Below are 15,734 nucleotides of genomic sequence, written 5' to 3' on the forward strand. Positions count from 1 at the left end.
ATATTTGCCCCATACTTGGTTATTTTGGTTTTCAAATAGGTGTTTATAATAACCTTTGTTTCTATTTTTGGAAATTGCACTTTCGCAGAGCTATATTATGTAATCATGAAAACGTGAATTTATGATACAGATATTGCCTTGGCCTGTGGGTGTCCATTCCAGCCACCAATGGTTTCCTACTTGACCCCTCCCCTGAGCGTCAAGTGTTTTTCAGATTCTTTTCCATTATAGGTTATTACAAGATCTTGAATATAGTTCCCTGTGCTAGACTGTAGGTCCTTGTTGTTTATCTAGTTTATATATAGTAGTTTGTATCTGTTAATCCCAAACTTATCCCTCCCCTGCTTTCCCCTTTGGTAACCATTAGTTTGTTTTCTATGTCTGTAAGTCTATTTCTGTTTCATAAATAAGTTCATTTGTACTATTTTTTTAGATTCCACATATAAGTGATATCATATGATATTTGTCTTTCTCTGTCTTACTTCACTTAATGTGATAATCTCTGGGTCCATCTATGTTGTTGCAAATAGCATTATTTCATTCATTTTTTCTGGCTGAGTAATAGTCCATTGTATAAATGTGCCACATCTTCATTATCCATTCATCTGTTGATGGACATTTAGGTTGCTTCCATGTCTTGGCTATTGTAAATAGTGCTGCTGTGAACATTGGGGTGCATGTATCTTTTCAAATTAGAGTTTTTGTCTTTTCTAGATATATGCCCAGGAGTGGGATTGCTGGGTCATACGGTAACTGTATTTTTAGTTTTTTAAGGAGCCTCCATGCTGTTCTCCATAGTGGATGTACCAATTTAACATTCCCACCAACAGTGTAGGAGAGTTCCCTTTTCTCCACACCCTCTCCAGCATTTGTTATTTGTAGACTTTTTGATGATGGCCATTTTGACTGGTATGAGGTGTTACCTCACTGTAGTTTTGATTTGCATTTCTCTAACAATTAAGAATGTTGAGCAACTTTTCATGTGCCTGTTGGCCTCATGTACCTATATGTCTTCTTTGGAAAAATGTCTATTTAGGTCTTCTGCCCATTTTTTGATTGGTTTCTTTGTTTTCTTTTCTTTTTTTAAAAATTAAGCTGTATAAGCTGTTTGTATGTTTCAGACATAGGGAGGTATTATCACATCCCCATTTTGCAGATGAAGGAAGTGAAGGCACAAAAAGTTTAAGTAATTTGTTTACAAGTGATGGAGCCAAAAGTGAACCCAGAGACTTGAACTTAATCACTGTGTAGGACAGCCTTAGAGACACCTCTGTTAACATTTTGGTGAATTTCTTTTCTATTCTTTTTTTGTGCATGAATGTATTAAACACTATATATTGATGAAAAATGGTACTGTATTATAGTCAGATTTATAACCAGTTTTTCTCACTTAATAGCATTGACTAATCTTCTAAACTATTATTTTAAATGGCTGCATGGTATTCCATGAATAAGTGAATACTATAATTCACCCCCAACAATCCCTCATTTTGGATATTTTGAAGTTGTTCTCAATTTCTTGTTATTACTAACAGTGCTGTGATAGACATCTTTTTAGGTAATCTATGAACACAATTATTTCCTAGCATAAACTAATTGTTATGCACAGGGATTGAACTGTTGGCTCAAGGGGTTTGCAGAATGATAAGTCTTTCGACACATATTACTCACCTCGGGCAGCACCTGAGAAGTGCTGGCTTCCCAGCGCTGTGGGAGGATAAACTCCAGCAATGGAGTGGAATCTGGGTTGGAAAGAGGAGAAATGCAGCCACAGTTACTGAGTGTGCGCATGGAAGGAAAGGACCTTCGGCAGCGCAGCAGGAGTGGGGCAGGCGAGCAATGGGGGCGCATGTGGAAATAGCTCCGTGGGGCTTGGCAATGAGGGAGGTGAGCACGAGGAAGAGTAAAGCTTATCTACTCCATACTGTTAAAACACCTGATAGCATTAGGCTGACATCACGGTTTCCTAGGAAATATATGAGCTGTATATTTATTTGGGGGTGGGGGGGGATGAAAAGAGCAGAGTATTTTTTCTTTTTTTTTTTTAAATTTATTTATTTTAATTTATTTATTTTTAGCTGTGTTGGGTCTTCGTTTCGTACGAGGGCTTTCTCTAGTTGCGGCAAGCGGGGGCCACTCTTCAACGCGGTGCGTGGGCCTCTCACTATCGCGGCCCCTCCCGTTGCGGGGCACAGGCTCCAGACGCGCAGGCTCAGTAATTGTGGCTCACGGGCCCAGTTGCTCCGTGGCATGTGGGATCTTCCCAGACCAGGGCTCAAACCCGTGTCCCCTGCATTAGCAGGCGGATTCTCAACCACTGTGCCACAAGGGAAGCCCGAGTATTTTTTCTTGATTGCCACCCAAGAGCGACTATTCATGACTGAGTGATGTTTTAATTTTGTGTAACCAGGCTCAGCTGAGTTCAACCCACGGCCTGTGTTCTAGCACGTGGTAAGTGCCAAATAAGCGATGCAGACCCCAGAAGTTCTGGAGTGGAGCACTTAGGGCTTGGGAGGTAGGGCCCTTCAGAGAGAATCTGGGGTTTAAGCTACTCCCGGTAGGGTGGGTGGAATGACAGCTAAGGAAAGAGCCTTCTTGTCTGGATCCCTTGAGTCCAGGTCTGGGCTTCAATCTTTTCCAACTGTGAAAACTTAAGTGTCTCAACCTCCTGCTTCCATCGATTGCCTCATCAGCAGATGGTGACAATAGTCATTGTGAGGATTACACGAGATAATAGGTGTGCTGGCCCACACTAGGTTCTCAGCAAGCCCTGGAGGCCCTTATTATCTTGATTAGTGGGTGTGTCTGCAAGGGCAGCGAGGTTGAGGGCCTTATAGAGAAAACAGAGCTGTTCCAGTCCTGTTTAAAGAACGGGGTGAATCTGGGTGAGAGATCTGGGTCTCTGGACCTGAGGGAAGAAAGAGGAAACTGTCTGGGGACAGCACTCGGGGAGGGAGAATTCGAGACCATGGGCCTGGGAGGGCATTCACTGATCAGTGGCCATGACCTAGCTCTCAGCATGGAGCCTTGCCGCCCATCCTTGGGTTCTGCAGACCACGTTCTCCCCATATCCATGCAGGCTTGAGTAGTTAGGGGCATTCCCTGGCTGGGGGGAGAACGTTCCCCCTAGGCTCCCACCCCTAGGGCAGCCCCCCCTGAGTCTCTCTCCCTGCCATTTTCATCTCCTCCCACGCAGCGCCTGTGAGATCTCACTTCTGTGTGTTGGCATCCTGGCTCTGGGTGAGCGGAAGTGCTGGGTGTCGGGGTGTGAACCTGGCAGATGCGGTTGGGGGTGGGGTAAAATCAGGACCCGTCATCCTCCTTCCAACCCTCCTCCCCAGTCTCACCTGCCAAAATAAATAAAGCCACGTCCTAATTAAACAGGATCTGGGGATGGGCGAAAGGCAGGGAAAGAAACTCAGCCCATCATTAGCTCATTCAGGATTCTCTGCTTCCTGAAAAAGCCTGGACCACGTGAGCTTCTCAGAGGCTCCAACCACATTGGGCATGGGATGGTCTCTTCCTTGGCAAGTGGGACAGAGGCTTAGTTATGGGGTCTTTGCTAGGCTTCTGCTGCTGGGCACACAAAGAGCAACTCAGCCGGCTCAGTTGTGCACGCGGCACCAGGACTTGGGGCTTCCGGCCCCCTCAGGGCTCTGCCTCCCCCTGCCACGCAGGGTTGCTCTCTGGAGATGTGTCCTGTCACTGCTGTGTGATGACTGTTCCAGACAACACGCCGGGGAGGCTGTGGGAGCCGCTGGCACACCCGGCAGCGCAGGAGGCATCTGGGGCCCGCCATGGCCTGCCTTTTCTGGAGGCCCGCACAGGCAGCTTCCGGCTGGTCCGCAGGGGACAGATTTCCTGTTTGGAAGGAGTAGCCTTGTGCCTCTGCAATGGGGCGTGCAGAAGCAAAAAAGGACAAGGGCAAGGCTGGACTTGGGTATCCCCTGGGCAGGGCAAGAAGGACACAGACAGCCCAATGATGGGGCCTTGAGGTAGCAATCTGTCTTTAAGCTGTAAATGATACTATCTGTACAGGACCCCAGCTCAACGCTGTTTGGCTTTGGAAGGCACCATGTGATTGGCACCGTGATCTGTATCTGTTGTATATTGTTCAGATCATCGTTTCAATTAGTTTGTCCACTCCGAGCTCCGTTGCCCTTTAGTGGAAGGAGGCTACTACCTGAAAGGTAGGGTTGCTGGGTTCAGATGTACAGGCTATGCACTGCACAAGTGCAACTATGTAAGGAGATTCCTTTCACATCATAGAGTTTGTAGATTTATGCATTTATTATGACAGTTATCCAACAGATGGCAGTAACGTGTCTTGAGGAAGGGATCCCTTTATCTAATTTGCACAAAGGCACCGTTTGGGCTAACGGTAACCCTGCTGAAAGGCCAGAGAGAAATCAGTTCTAGGGAGAATTTTATAACAGATAATATGCCAAATGGGTAAACCACAGGCCAACTCTAGGGCCGGGGTGGGCCATCTCCAGTCCCTGATTCTCCCATGCTCACTCAGGAAGGGGGATGAACTCCTTGTTACCTCCTCCTCCGGCCTGACCTTCCCTTCTCTTCCCATCTCTGCTCCTTGCCCGTTCACAACCAGGCAATGAGCTGAAAGGCATAACGCCTAAGGTTGCAGAGCTGGACCTGCCATCGTCCCCACCTTCAGAAAACCCCAGACCAGACCCCCTTCCCCTGGACTCAGGGGAACACCAGGCTCAGCCTAGTCACACAACATTGTAAGGGCAGGAAAAACGGAGCACAGGACCTGCTCCTTCTCACTCCTTCTACCCCAACAGAGCAAGGGCAATAGTTCCCCCACCTTCAGAGCCCTGAGCTGCTTAGCTAGTGGTTAGGATGTGCTGTGATTATCCTGCAACCAGCAGCTGACTCCCCTGCGCCAGGCAGCTCCGTTCCCACCCAGGCCACAGAGAGAAGAGTCGCCTGCAGTCCTCTGCCAGAAACACACAGGACGGTGCCTGAGAGCACAAGAGAACACAGGGCAGGGGGTGGCCAAACCCGGCCTTCTACCTATCTTTGTGTGGACCATGAGCCTAGAAAGGCTTTTACATATTTAAAGGGTTGAAAAGAAATCAAAACAAGAATAATATTCCACGACACAGGAAAGTTCTGTGAAGTTCAAGTGTCCATGTCCATAAATAAAGTTTTCTTAGAAAAAAAACTTTCTTTTTTTTTCCCCAAGAAAACTGGGCTGGGCCCAGTTTTCCAGCTGGACCCATCTGCTTATGTAGTATTTACATAGGATTGTATCCAGCTGCTTTGGTGCTACAGCACCAGAGCTGAGTAGTTGCAACAGAGACCAAGTGGCCTGCAAGCCCTAGAATATTTATTATCTGGCACTTACAGAAAACTGTTGCTGACCTCTGGCCAAGAGCATGAGAGCCCATGAGGTATTCTGGAAACAGCCCTGGATTTGGAGACAAGAGACATGGCTTTGAGCCCTGCTGGCAACATTTAGCAGCTGTGTGTCCTCAGCTAAGCCACCTTGCTCTCTGAGCCCCGGTACCTCGTCCGTCAGTAAGAATGTGCACAGTACCTGCCTCCTCGCGTGGCCCTTGCATAGGTCAGACTCCATCAAGGACACGCAAGTGCCTTGTGAACTGCAACACCTGTGTGGAGGTTTAGTATTATTTGCCAGGGAAGGCGAGTCATTCCTGGCCTCTTCTTTCCACCTTTCTTCTCATCATCTTTCTCCAGACTGCCTTGCTCCCTTGGCCTCTGGGGCAGGGATTTTTCCTGGCCCTTCCCCTTTCCTCCTGGCCGAACCACCCACTGTGTCAGAAAGGCAAGTTTGCGTTTGTTGAAACTCTGATCACGGGAAATTGGGGGGCTCTCACGTGACCACTTAAGAGGAAGCCTTGCTGTACTGTGCTGGCCGTCTGCCAATGGCGAGGGAACGGAGGCCTGCTTTTATTCTTTCATCAATATATGCACTTCATCACAACTTAGAATGGGCGCTGGGCCCTAGGGCTTGCTTGGAAAATGGCAAAATCAGATATTATGGGGTTCTGCCTGAAGAGGAAATATGGGAAAAAGGAGAGAGAACAGTAATAAAAGAAGCTTCTTTGTCTGTCTATGGGGCCTTTTAAAGAGCAGACTTAAAAGGCAGTTCTTGGCCTCTCCTCAGTGTGATCAAGGATGATCTTCTATCCACCCAGCCAGCTACATGGGGACCCAGCGCCTCATCTTGCTGTAGAAAGTTCCACAGAGTTTAGAAGACAGTCTAGCCTTGTTCCAGAATCTGCTTCCTCCTGCATTCTGTTCATCTGGCTTCCTGATCCCTGGGCACGGGCCCCTGATAGCCTCACCTGGCAAGGCCTGGAAGCTTTCTCTGGCCTATTGGCCCCTGACCCTTGGCTAATCACCCTGCTGCCTCACTTCGGCCCTGGTACTCTGCTTCTCTGGTCTTTCCAAGGATGAGGATGTGTGTTCCCAAAGCCCTTCGTGGGCTCCTGCTTCCCGGGCCTCGTCTGCATGGGCCTTGGGTACCTCTCCCATCCTCTGAGATGCTTCCTTGTTCTCCTGGCTTCCCTCCATAGTCTGCAAGGCTGTCTTTCCCGGTCAAATGTCGTCGAATTGCAGATTGAAGAGGACCCTTGGTGCTCTCATCCCTCACCTCTGCCATTTTCTCCACGGCATCCCTGACAGGTGGCTCCCCACCAATGTGCTGGGCATAGAGAGACTGCTTAGGTGTCTCTGGGCTTGGGAGACTCACTTCCCCCGAGGGCATCCCAGTCCTTTGTTGGATAGCCCTAGATACTAGAAAATGTTTCTTTTGGTGAGCTAAAATATTCCTCTTTATAATTCAACCCACTAATTCAAATTCCGCCTTCTGGAATGATTCAGAGTGTCTGCTACTCTGAATCATTCCACAAATATTCCCCAGCCCCCTCATCCTTTCTCCTGCTTCACTGTGCCCAGTTCCCTTTGGGGTCCTGTTGCCCCTCTGACTGATGCTTAGCAGTGGCCTTCAGAGCCTCTCCCAGTCCCCACACCACCCTGGCACCACCGGCCCTGCAGAGGGGTTTTGCCTCTGTGTGAAGTGAGCCCTGGACTGCACCTGAGAAAGGACTTGAACCCAAGTGAGTGGCTCTCAGAGGCCCTGCCAGCCAGAGGAGGAAAGAACCCCTGCAGGAGGCCTGTGCACCTTGGAGGATGATCAAGAACAGGATCCGCTGGATGAACCCCCTGATGAAGGGTGCCTGGAAGGCAACCTGGAAATCTGCCTTGTTAACAAGCTCCCCTGGGAGCCTGAATGTGGCCCAAGTTTCAAGTCACTGAGCCGGGGTTTGCCTGTCTGGACTCTTCTGAAGGCCCTGGCTCCGTGTCCCATCTCAGAAGGGTCTTAGTGGTGAAGCAAGAAGGGGCGGGAATCTGAGAACAACTGTCCTACTGAAGCCTTCATCTGGGGACAAAGATTGGAGGGTCTTCCCTCTCCCTGGATGGGTTTCACCAAGTAAAGATTGAGGAGAGAAAGAGAAGACTTTGCTCCTTCTTGGCTCAATGTCCTCAGCAGGTCAAAGGCCAACCTTCAGGGCCGTGTGGGTGGAGTGTCCTCCGTGGGTCCCCTGCGGGATTCTGCACTGTGTCATCTCTAGAGGGCAGCCCTGTACTGCTGGACAAGATTTGAGATGGGAAGGGATGAAATTAGTTTTCTTCTCACCTCCCCACCTCAGTCCTTTGCCCTGAGCAACTTCACGAAACTTTGAGATTTAGGAAATTCAATTCAATTAGCTTTTCAAAGTACTCAGTGAGACTCTAATATGTGCCCAGCACTGTGCTAGGGGCTGTGAGAGAAGCCATATGAGAGAAAGAAGTCTTGCTCCCAGACCTCTTTTAAGTTCTTGAGGAACATAGAATTCTCACCTGCAGGAAACAGCAAACAGCACAAGGAAGAGATGGTGAAACTTGGAAATCATTGACACAGACAACATGGCAGAGCCAAGGAGTACAGAGGAGCAAGACACGTGGGGGCTGGGACATGGAGGAAGGCTCTAGGGAGGAGGGGGGCAGAGGGGCCCTGATTTGGGCCTCAAATAAAACAGCTCTAATTTTTATCAGCTTCATATACTAGGCATAAGACATCTAAAAAAAAAAAGATGCTGGTACATGAAAAATAGAAAGCTATTGTAGGAAGGGAAAGGGAAGGGAAAGTTGTCTCAGCCCTTAGAATTGTTGGCACCCAAAGAAAATCTAGAGGAATCTCCATTTCACACCACATAGCAACCCTTGGCTTTTGCTACTCGACCCTAAGGCAGGCTCTGGTTGGGGAGACCCGGGCAGGGCTCAACATGTTGTCAAGTTTACCTTGAGCTCCACCACCCCCTGACTTGAGGCCATGGCCAAGGCTGAAGCATTCTGGGGTTACAGAGAATGGATTTCTGTTCAATAAATGGAGCAAAGATACAGGAAGCTGATACAGGTCTTTAAATGAGGTAATGCCTGAACATGCATTTGCTAGCTATTATTGGTTCCTCTGGTCTTTGCATTGGTTATGGCCTTGACAACTTACATATAAATTCGATTTTTATTTGCATAATCAATTTTCCCCCATGAATTTTTATACTGTGATGCAGCATAGAGAACAGATTGGAGAAGACAGAGTAGAGGCTGGGAACCCAGTGGGAGTCATTTCAGTATCCAGGGGAGAAATGCTGGTGGTGGGTTGGTTGTATTTGGGTTGATTCATGCATCCCAAGGCAGCAAGTTAGTAGATGAAAACAGAAGTCCCCTCTACCTCTGATTTCTGCTCTGCACGCAGTTCAGCCATGACCATTTAGAACCAACGTCAGGTGACTTGTGTCTTGCTTGGTTATTGAAAGTAATGGTGACAATTCATGCATTGCTGGAGGGAAAGGTGGATGGTTGGTAGCTACTTTGGCCTCTGTTCTTCTCTACTCAGGACGTGAATGAGCTGAGACTTTCTCTGTCTTCATTTCCAGGTAACAAGTATGAAGTCAAGGTATACACTGGTGATGTCATTGGTGCAGGGACTGATGCTGACGTCTTCATCAATATCTTTGGAGAGTATGGAGACACAGGTAATGGGTTTGAAATTCTTTCTTCAAAAGCCATGCCCAGAACTACTTCTTAAGTGGGCTGTTTTCCACCCTCCTGGCAGAGGAAGGCAACTCCGGTTTCCTCTAGGCTCTCCTGTTGAGCCTCTCTCTTCTTCTTGCGATGTGGTTTGTCATGGCCTTCCTTGGGCAGCATGGTGTCCATCTTGTCAAGTTTGTGTGTGTGATGTGTTTTCAGAATAAGTTGTGCTTGGTTTTTTGGTTGATTTAAAATCGTCCTGCATCCTGTAACAGACCCAGGCTCCACATCTCCAGGGGACTCATCCTCACTTACTCTCTATCTCCCTAGGCTCCATGCCCATCTTGAATTGTATTTTGGGATGTGACTGGGCATGGTCTGATTCATTGCAGTGATTTGGGGCAGACAAGAATGGGACCAGGGGATAGAATTACACTTGGCCTCATAGGTGGAGCAGGAACTGAGGGCACAGACACAGCTGCCAGTGTCGGAAGGAAGTTCAGGCCAGCAGAACTGAGACAGGTGGTCTTGTCCTGCGGCTGCCAATTTAAGGGAATACTATAGGAGTCAGAGAGCTACAAAGACATGAATTTTGGACACAGTATATTAAATAATTAAAAATGCATTGCTGGGATTTTAAGAAAAAAGAGAAATCTCCAGGTGTCAGAAATGAAGAGAGAACTTAAACCAAAGTATCAGCTATGAATTGATGTTGTGGATCTTGGAAGCAGGGAGCCTTTATGTTCAACAATCTACAGGATGGATTTCCATACACATTTGGGTCAGAAAATGATATTGTGGCTGTGTATGAGGCAAAATATGCAAAAAATTAGAACCACACATAAAACCAGGATCCCTGAAGGTTCACAGGAACATCTTCAGTGAAAAAATAGACTAGGAAAAAAATTGCTCATCAATATAGTAAATTATCTCTGTAAGAACTCTAGATTAAAAAGACAGTTGATGGGAAATTGATATCTTAGGCTTACACACATGTGGGCTTGAGGTCTGATTTTACACTACAAGTGTGATTTGGGAACCCTCCCCCTCGGGTACAGAAAATTCGTTCCATGCCAGTAATACCCTTCGGTGCTTGGCAGAAGCACTTGCAAGACTTCGTGAGATTCCCACATAGAAAGTACTGGAGCTGAGTTCACTTTCCAAAACTACAAAACACTCAAGGACACAATCCACCATGACTAACCATCAATAGACACAACAGACAATAAGATTAAATCCTCCAGAATTTCAGGTAATAGAGTAATCTGAGAAAGGCTATAACTTAAGTATGTTTAAACTGTCTATAGACATGAAAGAAACAGTTAAGGAAAACAACAAGGCACTATGAAAAATATAGCAAACAGAAATACAGGAAATGAAAATATAGTTACTAAATATAAACACTTAATGGATGGGTTAAACAACACAATTAGAAACTGTTGAATAGAGAATTATTGAGCTGTAAGATAAATATAAACAAAATATGCAGATGTGGCAGAGACATAAAGGGTTGGAAAATGTCAATGAGAGGTCATGAGATGTGGAGGAGAGAATAAGTTCTGACATGTTGAACAGGAGTTTCAGAAACAGAATATATAGAATAGGTGAGAGGAAATATTTGAATAGATAATGGCTGATCATGTTTTTTCAGAATTAAGCAAAGATATGAATCTTCAGATTAAAGTAACAAAAGACATTGAACATGATAAATAAAAACAGATCCACATTTAGATTCATTGTAGTGAAGCCAAAGGCCAAGAGAAAGATCTTAAAAGTAACCAGATTTGGTGGATTATCTTCTATAAACGCAATTAGATTGATAGCAAATTCCTATCAGCAAGCTATAGAGGGTATAAGTTCATGGAATAATATCTTCAATCTTCTGGGAATTCCCTGACGGTCCAGTGGTCGTGGAACTAAGATCCCATAAGCTGTGTGGCACGGCCAAAAAAAAAAAAGCAAAAACAAAACAAAAAACAAACAAAAAAACCCCAAACTTCAATCTTCTGAGCAAGGAAATATATCAACCTAGAATTCTGTACTCAGCTAGGTTATCATTCCAGAGTGAGGGCAAAATTAACGGATTTCCAAGCAAACAAAGAGAAATAGGACTGACCACTCACTCATAGACCCACACTTAAATGACCACTGAAGGATATACTTTAAGAAAAAGAAAATTGTACCCAGAAGAAAAGTGTGAGATGCAAGAAACAAAGGTGAGCCCCCAAAATGATAATTATATAACAAATTTAAGCAAGCATTGACTATATAAAATTATGCTAATAATAACTATTATCAAGACATGAGAAAATCAGGACCCTAAACACTAAAAGATAGTGATCTTTGAGAAAGAAAGGAGATAATGAGAGTTAAAACATAACTTGGTTGTAGCCCATTCCCCTACCCTAGGAGAGCAGAGAAATTGATTAACTTTAGACTTTAATATGTCAAGTATGCATATTAAAATTGTAAAAGTAACCATCCCCAAATAGAAATGTGTCATTTCTAAGCCAATGGAGGGAATAAAAGGGAATAAAGACTCAATCAACCAAATAGAAGTCAGGAAATGAAGAAAGAAAAAACATGGCTACTGGCAAAAAGTAAGATAAGTGTGTAAATAATACAGTAAATAGAAATAAACTAAACTCATCAATTAAAGAATCGATATTCTCATATTAAATTAAAAGAAATAAAATCCAGCTTAAATATATGATACATAAATGTCTGAGAATATATACAATGGAATAAAGTATACCAGGAACATATCAACTACAAGAAAGAAGCTGGTGCAGCTATATTAATATCCATCAAATTAAACTTTCAGACAAAACACTTCATTAGAAATAAGTATATTATACAATGACAAAAAGAGCAATTAACCTGGAAGATATGATAATTCTGAACTTGTACAGTTTTAACAACATATTTTCAAAATATGTAAAGCAAAAAATAATAAAATTATTGGAGAAACTTGACAAGTACATAATCATAGTGGAAGATTTTAATACAACACTCAGTAACTGATAAGTCAAATGGATAAAAATTTAGTATGGGTGCAGATTTTAACAACACAGTTAATAGCCTTGATCTAATGGAAGTATGTAGATTCCTAAATCCAACTGGTAGAGAATACACATTCTTTTCAAGTGCATAATGACAAATGCAAATGAATCAATAACATAGAGACAACATTCTTTGATCACAAATCAATAAAATTAGAAGAAACTTCAACCTCTGGCCCCATTTAGAAATAAAATTTAATTTTCATAAAAACTAATGATCATCTATAAAATCATTAGAACTTAAAACTCATTAGAACCAACGAGAAAGTTTAATAAAGGTGTTGGATACAAGATTAATACACAAATATTAACATTAACAGCAAGCAAATATTTAATTTAAAAATATGTGATTTACAATAGCAATTACATGTCTAAGAAAAACTAACAAAAGCGCATTCGGGAAAAAAATAAAGATTTCTACTTAAGGATACACAAGAATAACTAAATATATGGAAAAATATATTATGTTCATGGATGAGAAAAGACTTAAGTTCAGTAAGATATCCAAATTTCTCAGATTATTCTATAAATGCAACGCATGAAATATTCAATTACTGATGTTTAAACAATTGTCTAACCATATGAGAAAAGATAAAAGTAGATCTTTTTACCTTTCATCATACACAAAAATAGGTTCCAAATGGGCTAGAGACTTAAATGTGAACAAGCAAACTATGAAATTTTTAGAAGAAACTTTGAGTGTCTTTTTAAAAATTTCAATTTAGGATGGAATGTCTTGAACAATTCACTAAAAGCACAAACAACAAAGGGAAATATTGATAAAGTCCATTAAAACAAGAAAAATGTCTATATGATAAAAGCCATAGACAAAGGAAAGACAATAGAAAAATATGATAAAGTACATGAACAGGAAAATTATGGAAGAGCAAGGTCTAAATGGCCAATATATATATGAACCAATCTCTCAAATGTATGTATTGAATATATATATGAATGTCTTTCCAAATAACCTTTTAACCTTTTCAAATAATCAAGGGAATGCAAATTAAAACCATAATTAGACGCCACTGTACACACACTGAAACAAAATTTTAAATATATGTGTTAATAATGATTATGGGGAATGGGAACCCTCATGCACTGCTGGTGGTAATTGATGTAGTACAACCATTTTGGAAGGTAATTTTGCAATACCTAATACATTGAAGATGAATACATCTCAGGACCCAGCAACTCTATAGGTGTCTATTCAGATCAATTCTTACAAATGTGCAGCAGAAGGTAAGTACAAGAGAGTCCAATTCAGTGCTATTTACAATAGCAATCAGCTAGAAACAATCAAGTGTACATCAGTGAAAGAATGCACACATAATAGTGTTTTCTTCATTCAATGACTATTATACAGAAGTTGGACGAATTCTGTTACTAGCATCAACAGAATAATCTCAAAAGCATGATATTAACTTAAAAAAAAGTAAGTTGCACAAGGGTGTGTGATGATAGGATGATGGTAACAGGAACAATAGCAATGGCCTGTCCCTAACACAGCACCTACCATCTCCAGGCGCTGCCCTAAGGGCTTTGCACACATCCACTCAGTTAATTCTCACAGCAGCCCCAATGAGGTGGAGCCCTTATCATCCCTATGGTACAGACAAGGAACTTATCTTAAGACAGAGCGATGTGCACTATGATGTTATTTATGTAACATTCTAAAACATGCAAAAATAATATATTTTCTTTATGGATACATATATGTGCAAGCAAAAATTCATGGGAACAATGGATACCAGTTGACGATAGTGTTTGTTTGTGGGAGGGTGTGGCGGGGGAAGGGATGGACCATGAGACTTTAGACCTACCCGTCATGTTTAATTTCCTTTAAAAAAGAGAAAGGCCTAAGTTAATTACACAAAATATTAATATCTGTTATACCTCTTACATCTGGGTGGTGGGTACATGGATGTCTATTATTATTATCTATATGTTTGAATTGTGGCAATTTAAAATTTAGAAAAATTTAAAGAATCAAATTTTGGAAAAGAAAGAAAACAGAGTGGCATAAGCAAAAGGCTGGTGCTTAGGTGGGGTTGTATGGGTTAATATGACTGGTAGACCTCGGAGGGTAATAATGGAAAACTGCAAAGTAGAAGGAACAGGTTAGGTCGAGTCCTAACTATGTGCTCAATACCTGTGGACTTTTGGCCAGTTGTTTAACGTCTCCAAGTCTCAGTTTCTTCATCTGCAAAGCAGAGTTGATAATACTTCCCTCCTCGATTGTGTCGTGGAATAAGTGAGGGAAGAAACCGTGTTAAACACCCAGCGGTGTCTGATGATAGTTATCATTGCTGTTTTCCAAAGGAGTCAGGCCTAAGGAAGCCTGCTGGCTGATGTCAGGGTCCCAGCCACAGCCCCTAGACCAACGACCATGGTTGTGCTCCCAGTTCAGGACCAGCAGCCGGTAAACAAGGCAGGGCCTCAGGTCCAGGGATGGGGGTGCAAATCAGTTTACTAGGGTGGGGACTCTGGCCTAAGGCAGAAATCAGAAGCCCAGCTGTGGGTCCTGGGCACAAGCCACACACAAGGCAAGCCTCGGCCTTGACTGGTGGCTGGAGGGATTTAAGGAGCCTGTAGATCTCGGGCTGAAGCTACCCCTTTTTTTAAAAATTAATAAACTTTATTTTTTAGAGCAGTTTTAGGTTCACAGCAAAATCGAGTGGAAGTACAGAGAGTGTCCACATACCGCCTGTCACCACCCACAGCCTCCCACCGTGGTGACTTTTGAAACCATCCTTCAGTGGGCAGCCCATTAAAGTCTGGAGCTGTTTCTCTCTCCTCCTCTGGTCTCCTTTGTAACTTTCTCATGTGTCTGTGCATACAGGTGAGCGTAGGCTGGAGAATGAAAAGGACAACTTTGAAAAGGGAGCGGAAGACAAGTTCACCCTGGATGCCCCAGATCTGGGGCAGCTCATGAAGATCAATGTTGGCCACAATAACAAGGGGGCGTCTGCAGGCTGGTTCCTGTCCAAGGTGGGTTCAGCTGACTGTCTGTGGTCCCTTGGCCTGGGAGGCAGGAATTCTGGCTCTTCAGAAGTTATATTTCAGCCCTAACTTCCCTCTTTAGATCTGTCTCCACTCTTCTGCCTAAGTCCACTGGCCAACCATGCTGCCCTCCCAGTAGCCTCCAAGGCTTTGCCTGTGTTATCACCTTCCTAGAAGGACCACTTCTGTCATCTGAACCCAGCCAGGGTCTGATCATCCTTCAGGGCTCTGCCATGAAGTGTTCCCCCTCTGGCCACCAGAACCTCTCCCTCCCATGAACGTCTATAACCCCGCCGGCTTGTAGCATTCATTTCACCTTAATCATAAGCTACATTGTGACTTATCTTGGCCTGTTGCTTTGTACCTCAAACTTCTGAATCTCAGGTCCTCATAATTTCACCTACCCAGGACAAAGTGAAGAATCAAGAAGAAAGCAAAAAGGCTTCTGAGAATCTAAGACATATCTGGCTCAAAATTCATGAGGAGAGCTTATGTCCCTGGCACTACCTTGCCCTGCCCTGATTTTGAAGACAAGACCCCTCAGATTCTCACTCAGTGCTTGCTTATAATCCCTTCTAGCAAAACTTGCTACCTGTAATTTTAAAC

The 15,734-nt window shown here is 43.8% G+C and overlaps 1 protein-coding gene across 1 annotated transcript in view; it reads left to right on the forward strand.

Annotated features, from left to right (window-relative positions):
- The window catches only part of LOXHD1 (lipoxygenase homology PLAT domains 1), a 226,254-nt gene that overhangs the window by 31,293 nt on the left and 179,227 nt on the right, over positions 1-15,734 (forward strand). Inside the window, exons 5-6 of the mRNA XM_082416684.1 lie at positions 8,970-9,068; positions 14,968-15,116. Of these exons, the coding sequence (XP_082272810.1) occupies positions 8,970-9,068; positions 14,968-15,116 (248 nt within the window). The remainder of the gene's footprint in view (positions 1-8,969; positions 9,069-14,967; positions 15,117-15,734) is intronic.

The sequence above is a fragment of the Balaenoptera physalus genome (assembly GCF_965194825.1).
Source record: "Balaenoptera physalus genome assembly, chromosome: 12".
NCBI lineage: Eukaryota > Metazoa > Chordata > Mammalia > Artiodactyla > Balaenopteridae > Balaenoptera > Balaenoptera physalus.